Source organism: Cydia fagiglandana, chromosome 10 (assembly GCF_963556715.1).
Source record: "Cydia fagiglandana chromosome 10, ilCydFagi1.1, whole genome shotgun sequence".
Classification (NCBI taxonomy): domain Eukaryota; kingdom Metazoa; phylum Arthropoda; class Insecta; order Lepidoptera; family Tortricidae; genus Cydia; species Cydia fagiglandana.
Genome location: NC_085941.1, coordinates 11,175,528 through 11,203,389, shown reverse-complemented (window position 1 = coordinate 11,203,389; position 27,862 = coordinate 11,175,528). Strand labels below are relative to the sequence as shown.

The 27,862-nt window shown below is 37.0% G+C and overlaps 2 protein-coding genes across 2 annotated transcripts in view; both read left to right on the top strand.

The window, feature by feature from the left end:
* LOC134667858 (ubiquinone biosynthesis O-methyltransferase, mitochondrial) overlaps positions 1–24,671 on the top strand; it is a 32,688-nt gene extending 8,017 nt beyond the window's left edge. The window contains exons 4-6 of the mRNA XM_063525247.1: positions 21,515–21,649; positions 23,358–23,634; positions 24,481–24,671. Coding sequence (XP_063381317.1) covers positions 21,515–21,649; positions 23,358–23,634; positions 24,481–24,614 — 546 coding nt within the window. The 3' untranslated portion in view covers positions 24,615–24,671. The remainder of the gene's footprint in view (positions 1–21,514; positions 21,650–23,357; positions 23,635–24,480) is intronic.
* Positions 24,672–25,106: 435 nt separating this feature from the next.
* On the top strand, positions 25,107–27,820 carry LOC134667856 (uncharacterized). The gene is made up of 4 exons (XM_063525246.1): positions 25,107–25,333; positions 25,653–25,871; positions 26,867–26,995; positions 27,357–27,820. The coding sequence occupies exons 1-4, from the start codon at positions 25,243–25,245 to the stop codon at positions 27,599–27,601; spliced, it is 684 nt and encodes a 227-aa protein (XP_063381316.1). The 5' UTR covers positions 25,107–25,242; the 3' UTR covers positions 27,602–27,820.
* Positions 27,821–27,862: the final 42 nt, after the last annotated feature.

The following is a 27,862-nucleotide window of genomic DNA, read 5'->3' as shown; positions in this document are numbered from 1 at the left end:
TGATTAGAACATAAATTCGCAATAATTCATTGACATTGTCTGGCATTGACAATGACAATTAATTGTTTTCTAAAGAGTATTATCATCTTATCTAAAGAAGGTTTGCAGTACTTCCTGTTCATCTTTATCATCATAAACATTATAGCATAGGTAGATATATCAAACTATACTTAGTCGTGTTTTTGTTTTGTGAAAATGAAGAAAGTGTCTTGGATCATTTTAAATTAGTACCTACATATGTATTTGGGTATTTTTTAACGTTGTAATATACCTAAGTGGGGGCCACTTTTTTATTTATTTATTTAAACTTTATTTCTCAATACAGAAGTATAAGTAACTGGCGGACTTTATAATTAAATAAATAATAAATAAATAAATATTAGGGAACATTCTTACACAAATCGACCTAGTCCCAAACTAAGCAAAGCTTGTACTATGGGTACTAGGTGACGATATACATACTTATATAGATAAATACATACTTATATACATGTATAACATCCATAACTCAGGAACAAATATTCGTGATAAGCACACAAATAAATGCCCTTACCGGGATTCGAACCCGGGACCTCCAGCTTCGTAGGTAGGGTCACTACCAACTAGGCTAAAGCGGTCGTATACTTTAAAACATTATCTACCAGTAAACTAATGAAAGCCGAATTCCTAAAATGTTGACTTTCCCAGTATGTTGAAATTATACATTTTGATAATTCAACTTTTTAATATTTCAACATTATAAGAATTCAACATTTTGCGAAACTAAATATATTCAACTTTCTGGGAAAGTCAACATTTCGGGATTTCAACATTTTAGGAATTCAACCTTGTGGTCCTGGAGGGAAAAATTGTGTTCAAAAATAAACTTAGAATAAAAATAGACTTTGAAATCTGTCACTCACTTAGCAAATTTTAAACAAAATGGCTAACATAACATCACAAGAAGAACTTTTTAGTCAGATTAAAAGACTTCTCACTAATCACAAGAAAACTTCGTTAACGCGTTATACAGCAAGTTACTTGAAAATACGCATAGAGTCGCTTGAAGAATACTGGAATCAATTCCTTACTGAGCACCGAGAAATTTTGAAGTCTTCAGTAAGCGTCGATGAGAAAAAGGAACTGAAAGCGCTCTACAATGATGTCGAAGATTTCTATATGGAGTTCAAGACTAGTTTGTTAGAACTGACGGAATCTGTCACAATTAAAGAAGGTGCCTCACCTCAAGTGCCTCAAGCATCACAACCTCAAGTTGTCACAAAGAGTAAACTCCCGCCGATAAACCTCCCTTCGTTTTCCGGTGATTACCAAGAATGGATGCACTTCAAGGATTTGTTTATCTCTATGGTACACAATGAGCCGGGTCTGAGTGACATACACAAGCATCATTATTTGAGGTCAAGCTTGAAGGGTGAAGCAGAACAAGTCGTCCGTCATTTCGAACTCACAGCTGCCAACTATGGGAAGGCTTGGAACGCCTTAGTCTGCCGCTACAGCAATGATAGGGTTATAGCTAATACCATACTGAATCGCCTGCTCAATCAGAAGAAACTCACGTACGAATGCTCTAAAGGCCTCAAGGATCTTCTTGATACTACAAACCAGTGTCTCAGTAGTCTAGCGAATTTGAAGATTGACACAACTACTTGGGATTCGATCATCGTGCATATTGTAGTATCCAAGTTAGATAATGAAACTCACAAAGCTTGGGAGCAATCACTTGGTTCTTCTATAGAGTTACCCAGTTATAAGAAGCTCACATCATACTTAGAGGGACGATTCAGAGCGATGGAAATGGTACAAGCGACACAGAAGAAAGATAAGAAAGAGACCACATTACAACAACCAGCTACTGCACCTAAAATAAAGAATGTGAGATCTTTCACCGCTGAAGTTGATACGGAATGCACGTATTGTAAGAAAAGTCACTACATCTGTCACTGCACTGAATTTGCACAACTCGACATAGATCAACGTAAAGAATTTGTAAAGAACAACAACTTATGCTCCAATTGCCTTGTCAAAGGACATTCCATACGGAATTGTAGACAAGCCACAACGTGTAAAACCTGTAATCGCAAACACCATACGCTTTTGCACTACCAGAGTATAACTGCGAATACAGTCACTATGGAGACACCCACAGAACCTGAAGACACACAAATTAAGGAACTCACAAGTCTGAAGGTTTCACAAAAAGGCAAGAAAGTGATATTGGCCACGGCACAGATATATGTGAAGGATAGCAGTGGTTCTCTCGTACAACTTAGAGCCCTTGTTGACCAAGGCTCAGAAGGCACCTTCATTACGGAGTCTGCAGTGCAACTGCTGCGACTGAAGAAGACTTTCCAGCCAGCTAATATCACGGGTCTTGAAAATCAAACTTCAGGGCCACGATACGTCGTTAACTTAGATATTTACTCACCGATAGACACTCACTATGTAATGCAAGTTGACGCTCACGTACTCTCGAAGATTAATAGTTGGTTACCCTCAAAGGAGTTTGACATCTCACAATGGCCTGCCCTGTCCCAATTGCAACTAGCAGACCCTCACATGCAATCGCCGGGACCTATTGATGTTCTACTGGGCGCCGAGGTCTATGCATTTATTTTGCTAGACGGACTACACAAATATAATGATGACAAGCTTATAGCACAAAACTCTAAACTCGGATGGTTTGTCTCTGGAGCGTCTCAATCACGAAGTGATCTACCACCTCACAATATCATAGCACACCACGCACTTATCGAGGTAGATCAACTCCTACGCAAATTCTGGGAGACTGAAGAGTACAAGCCACATGAGAAACCTATGACACATCTTGAGGCACAATGTGAAGAGCACTATAAAGAAACTCACTCCAGACAAGAAGATGGTCGTTACGTCGTACGCTTACCGTTCAAAGATGACCACGAAAAGAACTTAGGCGATTCTCGACAAATCGCACTACAGAGACTGATGCACATGGAGAAGAGATTCGCAAACAAGCCTAAATTTCAGAAGGATTATGCGGACTTCATAGATCAATATCAGAAGCTGAATCACTTAGAAGATGTAGACCCACAACATAAGCCAACTCACAAAGTCTACCATCTCCCACATCACGCTGTGATAAGAGAATCCAGCAGCACCACAAAGCTTCGTGTGGTCTTTGATGGCACTGCGCAGCCGTCAAATGGCTCATCTCTGAACGACGAATTACTCATAGGACCATCACTATTGCAAGACTTACGAGATCTCATTATTCGTTGGCGTACTCACAAGATATGTCTGCTTGCTGACGTAAAGCAAATGTATCGCCAAATACTCGTCGCTAAAGAAGATGTAGACTATCAGCGCATACTGTGGCGCGCATCTCCACAAGATGAAATCGTCGAGAAACGTTTGTTAACTGTGAAATATGGTACGTCATGTGCTCCGTTCCTCGCTATCCGCACCCTGAAGCAGCTTGCACAAGATGAAAAAGAGGAATTCCCAGACTTAGTTGAAGTCATAAGTAATGACTTTTATATGGATGACTTACTCACAGGTGCGAATGACGTGGAACAAGCTACTAGGTTACAGAGTCGTATCACACAAGCTATGGCTAATGGTAAATTTGAGATGCACAAATGGGCATCCAACAGTCCTGACGTCTTGAAGAATATACCTAGCGCAGAAAAAACAAATCAACAAAGTGTCGAGATCAAGCTTGATGATACCATCAAAGCTTTAGGTATCAAATGGAACTCACATCACGATGTCTTCGAACTTAAGGTAGATATTTTAGAACCCACAGACCGTTATACCAAAACGTCAGTACTGTCGGACATTGCGAAATCATATGACCCTTTAGGTTTTTTGGGGCCTGTGATTATCACTGCAAAAATGTCTTTGCAAAAACTTTGGTTGAGTGGTATTGGTTGGACTGATGAACTTCCTCTCGAACTTGCCACAGAGTGGTCAAGCTACAGGGACCAGCTCTGTCACATGCCGACCTTGTATTTAGATCGTTGGGTTCACACACAATTAGACGGCAAGGAAAGAGTGGAAATTCACGGGTTCAGTGATGCCTCTTGTTTAGCTTACGCTGCTGTTGTTTACTTACGAGTTATCACGCCCCACGGAATCCACGTGTCACTAGTAATTGCCAAAACAAAAGTGGCACCTGTAAAACAAGTCTCCGTCCCACGATTGGAACTGTGTGGCGCGGTACTGCTTTCGAAGTTACTCAAAGATGTTCAACACAGTCTTCGTTTGCCTGAAGAATCTGTCTTTGCGTGGACAGATTCAATGATTGTCTTAGCGTGGCTTCGAAGAAACCCTAGCAATTGGAAAACGTACGTAGCTAATCGAGTCACTGAGATTATTAATAATGTAAGTAGTGGCCGGTGGCACCACATCAAATCGGCAGAAAACCCTGCAGACGTTGCGTCGCGTGGCATTCGTCCCGATCTGTTTAAAGACTGCGAGTTGTGGTGGCGCGGACCCACTGTACTTCACCAAACGAATGATTTTGATAAATGTCGCTCGCTCTCTCTCGACATACCAACAACACAACTAGAAGCCAAAGAAAATTCGAAAGGAAATGATAGTAAGATAGTAGCACTTAAAGCTGGTGTATCGAATGAGAGTGATGATCGACTTACCTATTTGGTTTACTTTATTTACCTAGATACTCTACTCTGACAAAATTGATTCGCGTTACAGCGTACATATTGCGATTTGTAAAGCTGTGTAAAGCACACATTGATGCAAAACTTACTCAGACAGTTCCTGAGACTTTTCCTCAGCATCTTACAGTTACTGAATTAAGACATACTACAAAGGTTTGCATTCGACTCTCTCAGGAGTTTTGGTTTCAGGAAGAGTTACAAATGCTGAGAAAAGGCCAAAGGCTTCCGAAATCTGATGTTTTGACCCCACTTACCCCGTTTATAGATGAAAGTGGCATTATTCGAGTGACAGGACGTATACGTAATGCAAATGTACACTTTGATACAAAATCACCTGTCGTTCTAACCTCGAAATGTAATTTAGCTGTATTGATTGTGAATGATGCTCATATTCATTGTTTGCACGGAGGTCCACAACTGACTCTGAATGGAATTCGTTGTAAATACTGGATAATCGGTGCTAAGAATTTAGTTAGGAAAGTTATTCATAAATGCATTCCTTGTTTCAAACAGTCTGCAACACCGATCAACCAATTGATGGGTCAGTTACCTGCGTGTCGTGTAACGCCAGATAAGCCCTTCCGTAAAAGTGGAGTGGATTTTGCTGGTCCAGTCCAGGTCAGTCAGTGGTTTGCTGTACCCTGGTAGATGTCAACGCACTTGTAAAGCCTATATTGCTTTGTTTGTGTGCACCGTGACCAAAGCCATTCATCTAGAACTTGTGAGTGACTTGTCCACGGCTGCTTTTATTGCCGCTTTTCGTCGTTTCACTTCTAGACGCGGTCATTGTAGTGATCTGTGGAGCGACTGTGGTACCAACTTCGTTGGAGCCTCTAAAGAGCTTGACACTATGTTTAGGAATAGGAACTCAGAAGTAGTTGGAGAAATAACTGAGATTTTGGCAAACGACCAAGCTACATGGCACTTTATTCCTCCTGGCTCACCACATTTTGGTGGACTCTGGGAAGCCGGTGTGAAATCGATCAAGTCTCACCTTAAGCGTGTAATCGGACAGACTCTTCTTACGTTCGAAGAGTATTCCACACTTTTGACTCAAGTGGAGTCTTGTGTAAATTCTCGACCGTTAACTCCCATTAGTAACTCAATTGATGATGCTTCTCCAATTACACCGGGACATTTTCTTATAGGCGAAGCTCCTATCACTGTTCCGGAAGAAAGTCTCACTACTGTGCCAGTATCCCGTTTGGATCGGTGGCAATTACTCCAAAGGATGTTGCAATCGCTTTGGGCTCGTTGGAGTTCTGAGTATTTAACACAACTACAAAACCGGTATAAATGGAACGTTACTAATCCTGATCCTGATATTGGAACAGTAGTTTTGGTCAAGGATGAAAGACTCCCTCCCGGAAAGTGGTTGTTAGGTCGTGTAATAGATAAGCATCCTGGTAGAGATGGTTTAACACGAGTGGTTACGTTGAAAGTAAAGAATGGTACTTTGCGTGGACCTATTGCTAAAATTTGCCCTCTACCTCTGGACTCTTTAACTATTTGTTAAGAAGTTAATGTGTTTTTTTTTAGTTTTGAGGAATAGCTCTATTTGAGTTTCACTGTGTGATTTAACCTTTTATTATTGATTCGTGTAGATTTTCACGTGTTACTAACTTCACTATTCTGGTTTAGTTTTATTTACATGGATCTTTATGAAGGACTAGTCGTCCTTGGGGGCCGATAATGTTGAATGTAGTAATGTTTAGTTTTTATAGTTGCCCAATTTCACGGTAGATGTCGCTGTTCTGTCGGCTACATCGCGCTATTAAGATTTTTCCACAGCCCCTATATATAGTAAATTTGGTTTCGGAATAAATGAGTATTAAGTTGTCAAGAAAGTGTTTCATTACAAAAGGTAGGAAGTGCAGTGCAAGTGTAGTCAGTGAACAGTCGTAGATAAAAGTGAAATGACAAAATTAAATTTATTGACGTTTATTTATTTACCAATAAAACATAAAATACATATTATATTTCTCCTGCTAAATAAAATAACATATTTATCTGTATGTTATATTTGTGTCATAAAAAGTTAATAAACTTTAAAATTTATTGAATAATCGAACTTTAGACAGCCTTTCTAAGCATGTTTTTAAATGCCGACGACAATTTAAAGGATTTCAATATGTATCACATGCAAGATATAATTAATATTTTTAGAAATATTCTCGAAATTATAAATTTCACTGTATCCTCTATTCTGAAATAAATATATAAGTACGAAGGATTATCGCTAGTTATTGTTATTATTTAATATTCATAATTATTGTTATTATACTCGTGTACAAAAACTATATTAAAATTTATTAATTACCTATATGTATAACACGTTTGTTATGGCCTGTACAATAATATTGCAATGTGAAAAAAAATATATGGGCAAGTTTATTATTCGGCAAAAATAATCAAATCATATGAGGAAGGTTAAAAGTTGGCCAAATGGTAAAGATGGCGAAATGTAACTATCAGTATACAGTAGTTGAAAAGTAGTCAAAATGAACATAGTTATACTAACTCTTCGAAATGTAGGCAAAATTAAAAAGTTGGCAATCACGTATAGACCAGCGGTGGAACAAAAATGGGTTTTGATAACATTAAAGTTTTTTCTTTTTTGATATGTTATTGTAAGCATGTTAAATAACATTCATGTAAAAAGTTAGAAAATTTTAGGTGGAGCGTTCGGCCATATTTAAATTTTCAATTTTTGCTAAATAACTATGTAAATATAAAATTAAAGTTACAAAAAACTTTAACATATTCAATAACACTTTAATTTATTCACAATATTCGGTTTTTAGAAATCTGGAACAGCTGCTTTCTGGTGAACGTAAAAACAGGAATTATTATGTAAATACAGAATTAGAGTAGCTGATATTGCAAAATTACGATATTATCTATCAACTTAGTATACATGTAAAAAGTTAGAAATGTAGACAATGTGCTTGTCTAGATATTGATTTCTCGTTAAGCAGTATAGCCAATATTGAATTAAAGTTTGTAGAGTTAATATTACACGGTCATAATAAAGATCTTACTTCTCACACAAAAGATTAGAAATATAAAATCACGGCGACACTAAATACTGATACGTAAGTATGCATTCCGAGCTTATATTAAGTTACATTTCAAACGCGCGGCGTTTGCGCGCGCCGCGCTGTGCGCCGTGGCAGGAGGCAGCGATCGACGGTCGCGGGCTAGCGGTTAGCGCGGTGCCCTTAAAAATACGCAAAGCGTTTATAAAATTATTATCAATGGTAAATAGTTATTTTACACAGTACACTAATGGAAACTTACCTTCCCTTATTAACTCACATTATAGACGGGTCTAACGCGAATTATATTCAATTACCTTTATTTACCGACGTTTCGACACAGGTTTCACTGGTCGTGGTCGCGGCTGACCACGACCAGTGAAACCTGTGTCGAAACGTCGGTAAATAAAGGTAATTGAATATAATTCGCGTTAGACCCGTCTATAATGTGAGTTAATATGTATTCAAAACGCGAAAGTTTAAAATATTATATTACCTTCCCTTATTTATTTCTATATGTACTAGGGATTGCCCGCGGTTTCGTTTACGTAGAATTCGTTATCGTGTTAAGTATAGAAATAATAGATACATTTGAAAATTATTTTAGGTGCATTGTCATACAGATAACTACCCTTGTTAAAGTATTCTTCAAATTCAATACACAGGTGTCATTTCAATATAATTTTGCTTAATTTGGCGCTTTTAGGTTATAAATGACATACATTTACACATTTTATAAGAGCGATCATCTCCGATAATATTTACTTTATCATAAAATCAATTTCAAACTAACGTTATTCAATATTTATCATTTTAAAGTCAATATTACCAACCAACTGATCCAATTTACCTACGGTAACAACTCAAAATTTGCATCAAATTAAATGCCACTTTTCTTATCCGTTTCGAACAATCAAGAGGGCCTTTACGAGCTGATGTGGTGAAAATTTTCTTTAACCTTCGTCCCTTGAAACCTTCACTACACTCAAGGTTCAACTTTACGAACCACTCGCTCCGCTCGTGGTTCAATTTTAGAATGTTTGAATTTGTGAATGTGCTTCCTGCCTCGCACAGCCAAACTGTGGAATGAACTGTCCGATACGACCTTCAAACCTTCAAAGACCCCCATCTTAAAGGTCGGCAACGTGCTTGCAACCCTTCTGGTGTTGCGGGTGTCCATGGGCGGCGGTAATCGCTAACCACCAGGTGATCCGTCTGCTCGTTTGCCTCCTATTTAATAAAAAAAATTGTTTCGCTTGTTTGGGTATCAATATTAGCACGAGCGGTTAATCAACAACTTTTCCCCTTGTAAAACAAATAAATAAGGTAGGTGAGGTGCAGGCATATGAGGCCCGGCGGGTAACAAGGCCCAGCATTCAAAAATAGCAGTTGCTCCCTATTATTCCCAATTATTCTGAATTTGTACTTGTTGCTAAGAAGGCCCACTGTCAGTGCAGGTAAAAAGGTCTAGTCCCGGGCCTTATTGAACGTATGAGATGAAATATTGGATTAAAATATTTTAAGATAATTTTCAATATTTTTAATCTCTTATTAATAAGGTCGATTTGAAGAAACTTCTATGAAATTATGACTTATAAATAACACTTGCACTGTGTGGGCTGTCAAAATTGCTGCAGACTTTTCTTGGTCTAACTCTAATATTTTTTCACTTGCTTTATTGACCTAAAGACGTTTTAAAGAATCAAAAAGTCTAATAACATTGAGGCACTTATACTTTTTAAAGGCAGTAACTAATTACAAGTGACTTTTTTTTGTTAATACATAGGTCGGTGGAATTTCCATGTTTGGCGGTCCTCCGCTTTCTCTTTGACAGCCCGATACGACACGACGTTGATCTTTTCCTTTATTTGATCCATGTACGCTCTCCTTGGTCTTCCCCTCTTCCTGTTTGCTTCAACTTTCCCTTCTATGATATTTTTGATAAATTCGTCGTGTCGTATCAGGTGCCCAAGCATCCTTCCTCTTCTATTGTCTATAGTTCTTAACAAACTCCCCCTCTCTCCTACTACATAGGCCATACTGAATGTTTTGCACTATTGGCCACTGGTAAACATTTAAATTATGAATTGTATATTTAAAAAAAATACAGGCTTTTGATTATGGAATGTGACAAATTTTGGCGACAAATCGATCGTCTTTTGTTTTTAATGGCTTGTCAAAGTAAGTCAGTGCGTTGAACGTGGCTTTAACGCGAAAATATTTTTAGAGCTATGATTTTGTTATGATTTTAAAAGTTCGCTTACTCCGCAAGAGTGTAGTGCTTGCCTTCAAAATGCTTTTGGGATTGAAGCACCACATCTGAGCATCGTGAGGCGTTGGTATGGTGAATTTAGTAGAGACAGTATTATTCTAGGTAATGATTTTCGTGATGGTCGACCGTCCACGGCGATCATTCAAGGAAACGTGGCTACTGTGAGACGACTCATTGAAGAAAACCCACGAATCACCTATGACGAAATTTGAGGACAATTAGGGATAGGTTCAGACAAATACAAAAGATTTTACAAGAATATTTAAAAGTCAGGAAGCCTTGTTGTCTTTGGATTCCTCACGAATTAACTTCAGTCCAAAAACAGGTACTTTTTGACTGGTGCCGAGAAATGCTGCGTAAGTATATGCAAGGAAGTTCAAATGCTGTATATAACATCGTTACAGGAGATGAAACCTGGATTTACTGCTACGATCCGGAAAAAAGGCATTAGTCCAGTCAATGGGTCTTTCGAAGGTGACAAGAGGCCCATACAAGTTCAACAAGCCAAAAGCGTTGCCAAACATTTTGATCGTCTGTTTTTTTTAAACGCGACATTTTTGTACCGTACTTTTAAATAATAAAAGAACGTTAAATACTGAGCAGTACACTACCATTTGTGTGCTCGCAGTCATTGAAAAAGACCGCGAGAGACGACCGAGAAGCCGCATCCTCCTGCGTCATAATAATGCGTCCACCGATACCGCAATAAAGGCAAAAACATTTTTTAATTACGAAAACGTGGAAAATGTCTCTTATACGGATTGTGACGTATTCCTGCTCTTCTAAAGAGGTTTTATACTGTGTTTTATATTCATAATTTTATATTTGGATTTAGAACCCTGTCGCTTTCAACAATTAGAATTTTACGTTACCATAGCAGTCTAACAAACAGCCTCGTCTTAACAAGACCCTATTAGTGTAATTGTCTGTAAATAAAATTGTGTTTCGTTTTAAAAGGTGTTTCCGTTATCAGCGCGACCATAACATCTGGCGACCGTGACAGGCAACAGCAGCAAAATTGAAGAAATCGTTTTATGTAGACAACTGCGTCACAAGTGTGGAATCAGAAGAAGAGCTCAACAAATTCATAAGCGAATCAAAAAAGGTAATGCTAGACGGTAAATTTGACCTTAGAGGTTGGATCTCTAGTCCCATTTTGGTAGATAATAACGTCGAAAACACGTCAATACTAGGTGTAATCTGGAACGTGAAAAATGATACCCTACAATGTAACGTCAACTTTAATAATGTTGAACAAAAATTGACCAAACGAACGTTACTTTCAGTAGCGCAAAGGGTTTTCGATCCTATCGGTTTTACCTGCCCCACGACCATAATCCCTAAGAAGATCTTGCAGGCAACGTGGTGTAAGAAATTGACCTGGGATCAAGAACTACCTGAAGATTTGGCCAAAGAATTTAGAAAATGGATAGAACAAGCTTACGCCATCAACGACTGCGTTATTCCCAGACGACTTACAAGCGTGTCCATACAGGAGTGCGAAACCTCTTTGCACGTATTTTCTGACGCAAGCAAGGATGCTTACTCAGCTTCTATATTTTTGCGGTCAAAACAGGGTGATGACGTCAATTTAAGCCTTGTCCTAGCACGCTCAAGAGTGACACCAGTTAATAAAATTACGATTCCGAGACAGGAGCTGATTGCTGCAACATTGGCGTGTAGACTATCCGTGACAGCTATTGAATCTCTGGCCCTACCCAACTGTGCGGTGTACTACTGGTCAGATTCAAGTGTCGTTATAACGTGGATAAAGTGTGAAGGACCTTGGAGCGTCTTTGTTTCCAACCGAGTGAAGGAGATAAGAAACTTGAGCCCCACTTCCGCTTGGAGACACGTCCCTGGCCATCTGAACCCTGCTGATCTACCTTCAAGAGGTATCAACCCCAAGGGACTCCTAGAAAGTCGATGGTGGGAGGGCCCAGAGTGGTTACGATTGGATGAGGAACATTGGCCGATTGCAAATTTCGCACTCAACTCGTCAGAAGCTGATCTCGAACGTAAGAAGACTGTTACTGTCGCCATGCACGTTGAAGAAGAATCTTTCCTAGACAGGCTAACCTACTTCTCAAGCTACATCAAGCTAGTAAGAATGATTTGCTGGATGTTACGATTCAAGAAAAAATCGACATCGAAGGAGCTAACTTACGAAGAGTTCGAATACGCTGAGAATATATTAATAAGGTTAGTACAAAAAAGGTGCATAAACTCTTTAGTAAATGATCGCAACATACAAACCTTTATAGATGAAAATGACATTTTACGTCTAAACACGAAACTGTCACTCGGCAATGAAAATTATAATTTCAAGTTCCCCGTGATTCTTCCCGGATCTGACCCGATAGTTCGGCGTCTTGTTGAGTGCAGACACATCGAGCTGAAGCACGCTGGCGCACAAACGCTACTCAATAATCTACGCCAGAAATTTTGGATTATCGGCGTCAGAAATTTAGTTCGGAATATTATACATCGCTGTATAAGATGCAAACGATTTAAAGCAAAACGATGCCAAGCGCCCACCGGTGTTTTACCGAACGAACGAATGGAGGCGAGCACGGCTTTTCAACATTCAGGTGCCGATCTAGCTGGACCTTTGACTTTACGCTCTGGTGCTAAAGCGTGGATCGTTCTATTTACCTGTGCTACTTACCGTGCTGTGCACCTAGAAGTTGTGGAGTCGCTGTCAACTGGTGAGTTTTTAATGGCACTTCGGAGATTTGTAGCGCGTCGAGGACGGGTAGAAACGATATTCAGCGACAACGGTACAAATTTTCGCGGCCTGGACAATGCGTTTGGTTCCCTAGATTGGGACGAAATACAGCGGTTTTCCTCAATTACGCGGATTAAATGGAACTTTTTGCCTCCAGCTGCTCCTTGGTGGGGAGGGTTCTACGAAAGATTGATAGGATTCCTAAAACAAATCCTTCGTCGAGTCTTAGGAAGGGCATCTATCTCGCTTATGGAGCTGCAAACGGTACTCTGCGACTGTGAAGCGGTCATAAACAGCAGGCCACTCACATACATAGGTGGTCAGAAGGATCTGCAACCGTTGACGCCGTCAATGTTTATTCAGCCGCTGCTGTCAAATCATTCAACCGACTTTGATGAAGTCGACAGAGTAGCTCTCAACGTCCGGCAACAATATTGTCAAGATTTACGTGAACATTTGCGTAAACGTTTCAGGGACGAGTACATAAGTTCACTCATACAAAAGCGTGAGCGGAATGGACCTGTACAACTTCAGCCTGGAGACGTCGTCTTGGTGGAGACTGAAGACAAGCGTGTGTCATGGCCACTGGCCATAATTGAAGAGGTTTACCCTGGTGCTGATGGCGTTAGTAGAGTGGTTCGTGTTAGAACTGCAGCCGGAACAAAGGTAAGACCTGTTCAACGCATTTTTCCACTGGAGTTAAACTCGCATGACAGACTTGACTCGTCTTTGAGGTTAGTTGGTACTGACTCTACCGAACAAACACAAACTGAGACAAATGAGAGCAATGATTGTAATGTAACTAATGAGGTACGAGCAACAAGAGCCAGGAGGTTGCCACAACACCTGTTTGATTATATTTTGGACTAATAAGAGTAGCTTAACCTTCCGGTTCTTCCCGCTCGGGAGTGTGACGTATTCCTGCTCTTCTAAAGAGGTTTTATACTGTGTTTTATATTCATAATTTTATATTTGGATTTAGAACCCTGTCGCTTTCAATAATTAGAATTTTACGTTACCATAGCAGTCTAACAAACAGCCTCGTCTTAACAAGACCCTATTAGTGTAATTGTCTGTAAATAAAATTGTGTTTCGTTTTAAAAGGTGTTTCCGTTATCAGCGCGACCATAACATCCAGACATTGCACCCTGTGACTTCTATCTATTTCCCAAAATTAAGGATTTAATTTGGGGTTTGACATTTAAGACCCCGGATAAGGCAGTTACTACGTTTCATCACCACGTCGAAAAATTGCAGTCAAGTGATTGGGCCTCATGCTTCCAAAAATGGTCCGAGCGAGTGAATATATGTGCATAGAATGTAAAGGGAAACATTTTGAGAAGCAATAAATGTATTATTATGGTTATAAATGGTTTTATTCAAAAGTTACGCAAAACTTTCAGTATGCGTAAAACCTCTTCGTTAGTTTTCTTTTCTTTTACGATAGAATTGCGAAAAATCGATATTTTGCAACAAGTGACGAATTTTAAAACACGGTCAAAGGGAGTGTTTTAACGTGCTTATTATAGCACCGGTGTCGTAATGTAGCACCAGATGTACTGTAAAAATTATGTTAAAAGATAATACTTACTGTTACGAATAAATATTTATACTGTAAAAAAATATCCCACCAAACACATTTTCATGTAAATTTTGTTGCTAAGACGAAACCATAAGACTAGCACTGTCAAAAAGTTGTCAGATCTCTTGTCGAGCCAAGCTTCAAACTCTACAAGCCCTAACTTCACTAACTCTACACCTTAGTCAAAATATGTGGCTTGACTGTTTCGCTACCGCCACATGGGCATAAGGTGAAAAATTTATTAATTTCATTATTTTTAGGGTTCCGTACCTCAAAAGGAAAAATACTGAACCCTTATAGGATCACTCGTGTGTCTGGCTGTCCGTCTGTCACAGCCTATTTGCTCCGCAACTACTGCACCAATAAGTTGAAATTTGGTATAGGTACACATGTAAGTCTATAGCCCAAGGACATACATGTAAAGTAAATAATAGAAATTCAAAAATATATATATATATATCAAATGAAGGGGCTCATTGTAAGAATGTCAGATATATTTATTCATAATTTTAAAATAAATAGTTTAGAAGTTATTTAAGGAAATACGCAAAAAATTACCATTCCGCCCCCCCCCCCCTTATCTCCGAATCTACTGGGTCTAAAATTATGAAAAAAATACACATATTAGGTCTTTTCCTATAGATGACAGGAAAACCTATTAGAAATGTGCAGTCAAGCGTGAGTCGGACTTAAGTACCTAGTTTTCCGATCCCTACGGGGTTTTTTAAAGACATTTTACTCACTTTTCTCTAAAAAAAATATATTGTTAAAAATTGTGTAATGTACAGAACCCTTGGAACGCGAGTGCGACTCGCATTTGGGCGGTTTTTGTATTATACTTACATACAATAGTTCTTGTAGAAACGAAACGGCCAAGCCACACACTTTTGATGTAGAGCTAGTAAAGTTAGAGGGCTTGTAGAGTTAGAAGCTTAGCAAGAGATCTGATAACTTTTTGACAGTGCGAGCCTTATGGTTTCGTTTGGGCAACATTTTACATCAAAATGTTTTTGATGGGATTTCACTTCTTTTTGTAAGTTGTTTATGACAATCTTCCATCCCCTAATTTAAAGGGTTGGGGGTGATTTAATATTAAAAATCCTCAAATAAGTATCTGGGGGCATCTGTTACACAATGTACTTCTTACTGATTCCCCATATAAACCCTTCACCCCGTAAGGGTAAACTTTGGGGTTGAAATCTGCCTTCACCCCGTAAGGGTAAACTTTGAGGTTGAAATCTATTCTATATCCTTCCCCATAACAATACCTATCTACATACCAAATTTCAACTAAATCGGTTCAGTGATTATTGATTTCCCATACAAAATTAAACCCCATCTTCATCCCCTTAGGGATAAAATTTTTTTGAATTTATTTATTGTTTGTGTACTAAAACTATCTTACATACCAAATTTCAGCTTCTTAGAGGACTTCAGGAAGTACCCGGTATTGATGATCATCAAGTGAGTGAGTCAGTGACGAAATCGAAGTTTTTAGATATGAATAAAATCTAAAGTATAAGAGCTATGCAATTGATATGCTTAATAAGTCCGAGAACTTTGTTTATCTGGTATAATCCAACCCCAAGTTATGAGGGTTCCAAAAAACGACAAAGCGCTTCGAGAAAAGGTAGATAGTGCCCTTGCGCTTTTCTCGTCTTGGCGGGGGCACTGCCGTGCCCCCAGATGTTAAAGGATGAGACTACTGTAACTAATAAAGATTTATGTTTAGTTACCTACTATTTTCGCGTAAAATAGACAATTTTTATATCTTTAGTTATTAAGACCCAAAATAATTATTTTCACTTATTATAAATAAATCCTCCTGTTATGAAGTATCAAATATTGTTATTTGTATATGTATAACTCTTAAGTTAAAAACAATAAAATCTGTTATTACCTACTGTCAAAATGATTATTTTTTGCGGGATTAAGTAATACTCTGGTAGTGTTCAATAAGGCCCATAATAGGACTTTTATAAAAGGTATATTTTCCAAGAGTATCGTAATATTTTTATAACTATTTTGGTATAATGAAGAAACTTAAATAAATGAGAAACCTATTTGAGCCTCGTAAGGCCCAAGCTATTTTTAGGACGTTTATCATATCTACCCAACGGCCTAATTTTAGGTACTTATACTAGCGGCCCAGACCTTCTACTTGCTATAAAATCTGAAATTGGCATGTTTTTAGCTGAAGTCTTATTAAGTACTGTAAATGTAAGTATTATGAATAAAATTAATTAAAAAATAACTCGAAAAAAAAATGTCCTATTTTTAGGTCACTGGGATTATATTTTGTAAATATTTGTTATTTTATCTAGTCACTACATTTGCAATAAACCAATGAAATAGCTGTGAATCATTAAATAAAAACGAACATACATATTTCATAATTATTTTTATTTATGTATAGGTAGGTAGTACATTACAGTTGTACAAAAAATCTAAACTTATGTATTCTAAACATCAACAAAAAGTACTTTCTTCTAAAATATTATCACATCAGCCTCAACTTTGTTTAACAATTGCACTTTAGTCTTTATTAAGGATGAGATCAAGTTTCTCACATTACTTACATAAACAATTAAACATCATAAAAAATAGTTTAAGACCCAAAATAATTATTTTCACTTATTATAAATAAATCCTCCTGTTATGAAGTATCAAATATTGTTATTTGTATATGTATAACTCTTAAGTTAAAAACAATAAAATCTGTTATTACCTACTGTCAAAATGATTATTTTTTGCGGGATTAAGTAATACTCTGGTAGTGTTCAATAAGGCCCATAATAGGACTTTTATAAAAGGTATATTTTCCAAGAGTATCGTAATATTTTTATAACTATTTTGGTATAATGAAGAAACTTAAATAAATGAGAAACCTATTTGAGCCTCGTAAGGCCCAAGCTATTTTTAGGACGTTTATCATATCTACCCAACGGCCTAATTTTAGGTACTTATACTAGCGGCCCAGACCTTCTACTTGCTATAAAATCTGAAATTGGCATGTTTTTAGCTGAAGTCTTATTAAGTACTGTAAATGTAAGTATTATGAATAAAATTAATTAAAAAATAACTCGAAAAAAAAATGTCCTATTTTTAGGTCACTGGGATTATATTTTGTCAATATTTGTTATTTTATCTAGTCACTACATTTGCAATAAACCAATGAAATAGCTGTGAATCATTAAATAAAAACGAACATACATATTTCATAATTATTTTTATTTATGTATAGGCAGGTAGTACATTACAGTTGTACAAAAAATCTAAACTTATGTATTCTAAACATCAACAAAAAGTACTTTCTTCTAAAATATTATCACATCAGCCTCAACTTTGTTTAACAATTGCACTTTAGTCTTTATTAAGGATGAGATCAAGTTTCTCACATTACTTACATAAACAATTAAACATCATAAAAAATAGTTTTTCCTGTAACATTACTATAGTATTACTATAGAATTCAGTAACCGACCATTTCTTGCAAAATACATCTCATTGGATTTGTCCACAATAATTTGCAATAAGCTGTCATTTATATACTGCCGCAGATAATCGTATTTCTCGAACAAATGCTCTGGATTTATTGGTAAATATGCTGGTTGTGTAAATGGAATACACTTGGGAATGAATTCTCCTTCTGTCCACTCATTAGTTGAAATATCTTGGATAACAACAGAATGATTTTCTTGGGACATGCTTTGAGACCTTCCACGTCCACGCGATGACCTTTCCCGACCACGAGCACGTGAGCAGCTTCGAGTCCTTGAATTTCCACGAGAACGGCGTGAAATGTGAGATTCTGCAGGCGTGACATTTTTATTTCCAACCGAAGCAGTAACCATCTGGGTCTCTGGAGGAACTAGTTCATTTTCATCTTCAGATGACGAAGATGTTGAGGAGTAAGAAGGCTGATCACGTCTCGGGGGTTGAAAATCCGCATCAAATATGTCATCATCGTAATCACTTATTTCTAAGTCGGATTCGTTTAGATTTAAATAATTTTCTAATTCTGCATCCCTCAAGCCTGTAACAATGCAACACTCGGAATAAACGCCCGATGTCCCAAATTTATGACAAAACAATTATATTGTACTAATGCAATAACATTCCATCGACCTAATTTTAGGACATCGAAATTTGCTCGCATCTCCTGCTCGAAATAAATCATAACGGAAAAAAATTTTTAGTGATCGTCATAAAACAAAGCTTAAATAAGTATTTTTGTTTAAATTTAGGTTAAAATAATTTAAGATTCTGGTGAAAAAAACGGATTTACTTACAACGTTTTCGCGAGGACGCCATCTTCCCAACATCCGCGTGCCAAAAGACTGTCATTTGATTGTCAAACGTCAAACTGACAGGTAATCATAATAGCTGCGTTCAGTACCGCCATATTTAAGAAATAAAGGTTTCTTTACACGCAAAGATTTAGGATCGGTACGTGTCAGAAGTGAATGACCTAATTTTAGGACTCTGGGCCGCTAATTGATAAATTAATATAGTTGCTTGGACCGGAAGGACTACATTTCTCAGTCCTAAAAATAGGACGTTGGGCCTTACGAGGTTAAGACCCAAAATAATTATTTTCACTTATTATAAATAAATCCTCCTGTTATGAAGTATCAAATATTGTTATTTGTATATGTATAACTCTTAAGTTAAAAACAATAAAATCTGTTATTACCTACTGTCAAAATGATTATTTTTTGCGGGATTAAGTAATACTCTGGTAGTGTTCAATAAGGCCCATAATAGGACTTTTATAAAAGGTATATTTTCCAAGAGTATCGTAATATTTTTATAACTATTTTGGTATAATGAAGAAACTTAAATAAATGAGAAACCTATTTGAGTGAGTTTTTCATACTTCATGTCCTGTTTATTAAAAAAAAACCATTTTAATTTAAGGTGAGGCATACGTATTCCGTGTGGGCCGTATAGGCATATACGGCCCACACGGAATATACAATAAGGTAAGTGAGGCCACTTACCTTATTGTATATTCAGGATGTATACCGTGTAATATTGAGCAGTTGGTTTATAATATACATATTATGATATTGACGTTGAATAGGACAGGACATGACAATAGGAACCAGAAATAGGTATAGTTGGTCAAACCAATTTGTCAGTAAATAAAAACAAAAAACTATATTCATCCTTTTCTTTTGGGTGCTAGTACTAGTGTAAGTCAAAGATAGTATGATGATTCTCCCTGTCTATGTTTGAAATGAGACAGTCCTTTGACAAACTATGTATAGTTTTATCATTTATCAAACATTACGCAGATACCACAGACTAATAGCCCCTACAATCACATTTGGCAACAAACGCATAGCTCACTACCCCGTACCTCGCTGTAATAGTGCATGGTCTAAAAGGCATTTTTCATTTTTGGCACCATACTTATATAACAAAGCACACAAAACCCTTAATATAAACAACATTAGTAATTTTCAATTAAAAAACAAAATTAAGATTTGGTTAAAATCATTAAGTTATACTGAAGCAGAAGAGCTATTACGATGCGTGTTCTAGTACAAACATTCTAAAATAACCAGACACACACGCGCGTAAACACACAGAAACACACACATATTCTAAAAATCAGACACAGAATACTCACACACGCGCGCGTACACACACATCACAGTTTCATCTTTCTTTAAAATTAATTTTAATATTGTTAATATGTCGTATAAAATGTCTAACATTGTAACATTACCTACGCTTGTAATTGGGAAGGAACTGGCTCTTGAGACACAGGGAAACCTACTTTGAGAGCCAGGAACCAATGTTATGTAACAACTCAAAGTTGCAATAAAGATTATTTTATTTTATTTTATAGTAAAAAATAGTTGTGAATATCTTGTACATTTTTATTACAATATTAGTCAAGATAATGAAATATAGCTGGTCAAGCAAATCTTGTCACTAAAAAAAGGCGCGAAATTCAAATTTTCTATGGAACGATATCCCTTCGCGCCTACATTTTTAAATTTGCCGCCTCTTTCTACTGACAAGATCCGATTGACCAGCTGTAGGTATTTTTACTTAATAAGATATTTTAATTTCACGTAATGTCCGCATATAATTTATATATGTGCACGGTAAACAAACAAATGAATGATAAAAAAGACAGACTGTTACTGAGCGGGAGGTGGTGCGAGGGGCGAGGTATGATAGGCTCTCGAGCGCCGCGCCGGCGACGGACGGACCAGCGCGGCGTATCTATGAATTTCGCGCCTTTTTAACTAGATTTTACTATTACAATGCAAGCTACACACAGAAATTTCTTACTTTCCATATATACGCTGCATATATTATTTTATAGTAATAGACTTATTTTTACAGACTCTAATTCAATATTAGATCTTATAGGACAAAAAACGCATATTAATTCTAAAGCATATATCTTATTCTTCTAGCTTTTTAGCTTGCCTATTAACTTATAAATTTAGATATGTTGTTGTGGATTTATTAAACTTTAATTCAATATCGACAAAATAATAAGCTAATTGTAGTTTGACAAAGAAGCACGTTAAAAAAATTTCTAATAATTTTACATTATAAAGCGTCATACATATTATAAACAATGGAACTTAAACATTGCACTTTAATTCAATATTAAAAAATCATTACTAAAAATATATAAATACCTAATTTATATCTAACGCTCGTTCTAACTTTTCATCATATATAGCATATATGCTTAAAAATATGTCCTATATCAGATAAGTATCACTTTTTCAACTTTAGAATTATCAAAACTTTTCGTGCAAAAATCCGGTCCCACTATTGAGCTAGTAACAGATCGTGATCAAGTAAGCTTGACATACAGTTATATTATAATCCATTTGAAATACAATACAATGTTACTGTAATTAAAATAAAATTAAGATTACAAAATGGAAATTAATATACAATATAAGTATTATTACATAGTAAAAATACACTTTTTTAAATCGTAGAAGTAAAATTACCAATAAATAAATAATCTTGGCGTGTTTATTTATAAAAAGGAATTTACAATTTTACAAACAAATTATTGCAGTGGCAACATTGTTTAACTTTTTTATTTAGTCGTGAATTACGATTTTCAGTATAATACAGAATAGAGAATTTGCGTTGATTTGAAATATGTAAAACCAAATTGTAAAAAATATCTCAGACAGTTAGTTTGTATAAATTCAAAATATAAATTCAGTTTTAACTACATTGCAGCCTTTAGCCAAACTAGGCGCCGAGGTAACCGGCGTCGACGCCAGTAAGGAGCTGATAGAAATGGCTCAAGAATACAGCCAGGCGCACCCCCCTGCACCTGGGAAACCCCCCACTTACATATGCACGTCGATTGAGGTAAACCAAAGAACAGGAATAACTATGACAGTCTTATTAGATCTCAAAAATGACCGCACGAAATATACTGCGAGCGAAATATGTCTTCGAACGCCTTAGTGCTGTCTAGGAACCAACTGCGCAACATGGTAAGGATGCATACTGGGCTTCGCGGCCTAAGTAAGTAGGTACATGCACACTATGGGGAAACGTGACATGGGGCGGTGCAGGCTCTGTATGGAGGCAGAGGAGACGCCCTTGCACATCCTCACAGAGTGCCCTTGCACACTCGTGACTTAATCCTGGGCAGACACGTATTGCGCCTGGAGGAGTTAAAGTCTCTCGAGATCAAAAAGATTCTGCAGCTGTTTGAAGTTGCAGGTTTGGAACGAGAGTTGTAGTAGGTGACGATCACAATAGATCAGGAATGGTCGCAGTGATACTGATTATGGTATAGGTTGTGGAGCATATAACAAGAAGAAGAATGCCGCGAGCGACTCAACTGATCACCGCGCTGCTTGATAACAATGATTGCAATGCCGCGCAAGGGATTTGACATATACCTGGAATTTTATTTTAGCCAATCCAACATTTTTGGTGACCAATCACAACTTTATTAAATTACGAGTAGAAGCGATTGTTTCGTTCGCTGTATAAACCAGGTCCGTGTTTCTCATAAACATTTTGACATTACGTACAGTTCGTTTTTTTTAGCATTAGAAAGAACTTGCAAGAAGGTAAGCGATCTTGACATGTCTTTTAATTGAAAAACGCTTTTTAAAAATCAAAAACTATTACTTATGAAAGCAGAAGAATATAAATAATCGTATTAGATTCATAATTGTTACATATTTGCCGTGACTTATTTTTAAAACGTGTTTTTCAATTAAAAGGCACATCAAGATTGTTTACCTAATTTCTAATGCTAAAAAAAACGAAGTATAATGAGACCTGTTTTGTTCCATTAGGAAACGAGCCTATTGGAGGAGCGCCAAGAATAGACAGGTTAACCCTATTTTCTCTGAGCCAACTAAGCCAAGCAATATATTTTGTTTTGTGGTAGAAAGAGAACTATTAGGAAGCTTATTTACTGCCTCATGTGAACAGATAATCGTTACAAATATAGGTAGGTACCTAATATTTCTTGTTCACTGTCTTTTAATAGTACATTATTGTCGAGGCTCGGAAGTAGCTACTTGCAGGCTGAGGATTCGTTTTAAACGGACGACCTTGGGAGTCCGTTTAATTGAATCCGAAGCCAGCAAGTAGCCTTCCAGCCGAGTCATATATAGTGCTTTTCTCAAAAATGATGCAAGAAACATAAATATCATAGAAATATTTTACAAAAGCAACGTTCTTACGTATATATTTTCACAGAAAAAAGCCCTTGCCGCCTTTTTATTTTTTTAATAAAAAGATAGAAGTGTATTTTTCTGCCAAAAATACGCCAACCTATTTGAGACAGCTAAATAGTCGCTGTACTTATCATCTGTTTGGCTGTTTAATGGGCCGGTGCCTTTATTTGATATGGCCATTAGAATTTTTAAAAAGTTTGGAACACGACAAATAATGGAATTTGTATGCAACATTGCAGTCCCAAAATCGAGACTGCAATGTTTTTAACTTTTTAATTTTTGACTAACCATAAACTACGCGCTTCGCGACCTATTTTTTAGACGGCAAGGTCGACTTTGCCGTCCATTTTTGAGAAAATGTATTTTTTTATCAGGAACACGCAAAAGATCACGCCAACGTCTACGACGGAGTAGTGGCTTCGGAAATAATAGAACACATCGAAAACGACAAAAAGGAATTGTTCGTGAAATCCTGCATACACACGCTGAAGCCGGGCGGAAGGATTTTCTTCACGACACCCACCAGAACCAGGTTGACACAGTTCACATCGATCTGCTTAGCGGAGAACGTGCTGAATGCTATACCGAGGGGCACACACCAGTATGAGAAGCTCACCACGCCGAACGAAATGACGTTGTTATTAGAGAGAAGTGAGTACATAAAGTCTAACTAGCCAACGTAGTATAGTTCGTTTTTTTTAGCATTAGAAAAAAACTTGAAAGAAGGTAAGCAATCTTGACATGTCTTTTAATTGAAATCCGCTTTTTAAAAATCAGTAACTATTAATTACGAAAGCAGAAGAATATAAATGACCGTATTAGAATCATAATTGTTACATATTTGCCGTAACTTATTTTTAAAATGTGTTTTTCAATTAAAAGACACATCAAGATTGTTTACCTTATTTCTAATGCTAAAAAAACGAACTATAGTCTCCGCCCGATATTTCAAGTTTCGGCCAAAGGTGCCATTTCGGCCAAAAATCTGCCGGTTTTTCTAATTTTCTATACTAATAAGCGCTGGCTGCTGGTGGGGCTATTCACCAATAGTCCACGAAAGCTTGTGTTGTGTGAATATACAAATGCTTAAATACTTAGAAAACTCCCATAACTCGGGAATAAATGCCCTTACCGGGATTCGAATCCAGGACCATCGACTTCATAGAGTCACTACCCAGTAGGCCAAACCGGTCGTCAAAAACATGAAAGTAAGAAAGTACTTATATTCGGACCAAAAAAAGTCTGCAGCGGATTTGATAGCCCGCGCAGTACAAGTGTCATTTATACGTCATACTTTCATAAAAGTTTGACGTAAATAACACTTCCACTGCGTGGGCTATCAAATCGCTGCAGATTTTTCTTGGTCTGACTTTACCTAAAAAATTTGGTGACAATTTGCCACGGAAGAAAGAATGAGCGCGCCGTGCAATTTGCAAAGTCATAGATTTTTTTAACTTTTGCTGTCAAGTATATTCAATTGTTTATTTTTATTTGCAGACAATTGTCACGTGGAGGCGGTTCTCGGCAGCTTCTACAACATACTCCAGAACAAGTGGCATTGGATCAGCTCCACCACCTTATTCTTTGCTCTGCAAGCCATTAAACTAGATGAAGAATCCTTGCCCAGATAACCAACTTAACGTGAATGTTCTTATACTTTCTAGTCGTATCGTATACCTAATATATGAAAAGAATGAAATTAAATATTTTTATTTTAAACTTGAAGTCCAATAGGGTTAGGGAATACAATAACTTAAGTATATTAGTATATTATTATTACAATTAATTAGACAAATCAAAACATTAATTACGAGTATATAATAATAATACCTACCTATAGACCGACCGCTTAATAAATGAGGCCTGCGCGGTACGGGGGCCACGGGATAGGACGACTAATGGGGGCGGCAGGCGAGGACTCCTTAAGCGGTCGGTTTATACATAAGTTTACATAACACTTCACGACGGAGCAAGGTGAGTGACTATTTCTATGTCTATGTCAATGAGTGACACTATGCTGGAGACCATATGGTGACCATGGTGACCCCAAAAAATAAGTTAGTGTGGGCGCCACCTGTAAAACCTTCATGAATCACTCTTCTGTCATTGGTCATAGTCGAAAAAAAACTTGATTATTTCAATCAAAAATCTGTCATGATATTGAGAAAAAATTGAGGTCATTATTTATTTTTAACCATTTTATTGAGAAATTCATGGCAAAAAACACGTAAATAACCGATGTGAAATTTCACATCAGCCATGTCTTTGACGAAAATCCTGAAGGCGCCTGGCAGACTGTTTAGGAAGGAAAATATATCGTTTCTTATAATTCGTCGATACGATATCGGTGGTAAGTACAGTGTGCAGAAGTTGCTAAGCGGGCGAAGTGTTCAAAATGATCTTTACGCGACTTTATGGTTAAGAAAATAAGAGCGTGTCAAGTAATCTTGAACACCGCGCCCGCTTAGCAACTTCTGCTGCTGACTGTATAGTGTCTCATTCAGAGGGCGAGCACGAAAATCCATATTACTTTTTTTGCTTAGAGCTCGCTGATATCCCTTTGAACGCCACGCCTTATATTATATGTATCTACAGTCAGCAAAACTGGCTATAAATGTGTCCCTATGCAGGGGTGCCACAAAATTAATTACACCTCTACCTCTTCTCAGTTCCCAACGACAATCTGCGCTACATATCAGTAAAACCCTCAGCCTCCATATCGGTTCTGCGGCAGAAAATATGGCACTTGCTAGACCTGCCGGATTTCTGCGAAGAGATTATCGTTCTCAAGTCGAACGATGTCGAGTTACCTTTAACAGAACTAAGGAAAGGGAACGATCCTCAGAAACCGTTCATACTGGAGGTGTGGCCGGCGAAAAACATGCAAAGTAAGTAAAAATACCTATTGGTAAAAAAGGTACATAGTATAGTATAGGTAGCTATAGTCCTTTTTGATAAGAGTTTCACGTTTTATAATCATTCTGGAACCTTAAGACATTAGGAAGTTCGCTGAAGGGATTTGGAATCCAAGCAGACTATACTGCCGTATTCGAACTTCAAGATATTGACAAGAGGCGACACGAACTAGATCCATTCTAGATACCTACACTATAGTTCGTTTTTTTTAAGCATTAGAAATAAGGTAAACAATCTTGATGTGTCTTTTAACTGAAAAACACATTTCAAAAATAAGTTATTACAAATATGTAACAATTATGAATCTTCTTTTTTTTCTTCGATCATTTATATTCTTCTGCTTTCATAAGTAATATATAATTACTGATTTTTAAAAAGCGTTTTTCAATTAAAGGACACGTCAAGATCGCTTACCTTCTTGCAAGTTCTTTCTAATGCTATAAAAACGAACTATAGTTCTCTTTTGCAGCGCAATTCGGGCAACCAATGTCACTTTTACGTTAGATAGAGTAAGATATCTATTCGATGTGAATTAGATCTCTAAGTCATATCCTGTGGAAATCGTTCAAGAGTATCTCCAGAATCGCCCAAATGTCAAATTTGACAGGTTAGATCTTAAACATATCGTTATCGTATCTTGGTGATGTCTAATAGATGTCTATTTCAAAATCCGAATCGGGCCCGTAGAGTTGATCATGAATTATAAATTCTGGTACAACCAACCTACTACCGATTTGTTTGTTGGGTTCCTTGCCTATCGAATATGTATAGGTATATTATTAATGTACCTAATTAATATCTGCTTAAGAGCTTAATAAATAGCCGTAGATATTTGGACTTTGTATACATCACGAGTATCATGACTGTTTAGTTCCGGCGCAGTATAATCATTAAGTAGGTAGGTAGTCGAAGTAAATAATCGTAGTATAGTAATATTAATAATGACGATGACTCGCATTGTTAACAGCATTCAAACATAACATGTTGACGATGGGTAGCGACATTCGTTCCAACGCCGCGGCGTCCGTAACAGATTGTGACAATTTTTCCACAACACAAGCAGAGTCTCAACAGGATTTCAAAGACATCGAATCAAGTAAGTCTTAATTCGCTTTGATCTGCTAGAATTTATTGACATACCCAAAAAATACCTCAAAGATCCGCTCGTAGGCACTTTATTTAACATTAGTTACAGATTTAGTGCATACAACTATTTAATTGTTAGTAGAAATAAGTTAAGAAAATGTTTTAATTAAATTTAAAATTAGGCATAGTTCTAATATTCAACTAGCTAGATGTAAGATTTATTTGCAATGGCCTAACAGGGTGCCATGTGTTCTCACAACCTTTATTAATATATAATATAAGTAAATTACCATGGTTACGCAATAAAGAATTCTAATTCTATTCTAAGATTTAAAATACCGACACTATTAATTAATTATTATGTTTTTCAGCCCAAACCATGTTGGCACCCTCTAAAGAAGTCAATAAGTTACGACAGAAGTGTTTTATGAACACCTTGCCACCGGAATACAAGAGCTCCGAGCTTTCTTGCAAAATTTCCTCAACGTCCTTATTATTCAAATTACCCAGTCGAAGGAATCGAGAAAACTTCGGAATTGTCTTACTCAAGCTTCAAGACGACCTAATGGCTCTAAGCGAGAAATTGTCGATTATAGAGGATAAAATTAAAACGTAGTACCTTGTGTTGTGAAATAAATGACTGTCAAAAAGTTTTTGTGACACTTTTATTGCTGACTGTACTAGGTACTTCTCATTTGCACGTCTATCGACACTCGATGTGTTTGTATTTTTCCATCAAGGAGTTCCGTTTGCTACTTCCTACTACATTATGAGATTAGCTCCATGTTAGCATTATTATTGTATTGCCATGGGTCTCCGGTAGTAGAATTTTTTTCTGAATCAGATATCAGGAAATGGTTCATTTTTAAGTTAGGTA

What these genes read in the sequence shown, in the direction of transcription:
- LOC134667856 (XM_063525246.1), top strand. Translation starts at nt 25,243, where the DNA reads ATGTCTTTGACGAAAATCCTGAAGGCGCCTGGCAGACTGTTTAGGAAG. An exon ending in GCCGGCGAAAAACATGCAAA is followed by an intron (nt 25,872 to 26,866) that starts GTAAGTAAAAAT and finishes CATTGTTAACAG; the next exon opens with CATTCAAACATAACATGTTG. An exon ending in TTTCAAAGACATCGAATCAA is followed by an intron (nt 26,996 to 27,356) that starts GTAAGTCTTAAT and finishes TATGTTTTTCAG; the next exon opens with CCCAAACCATGTTGGCACCC.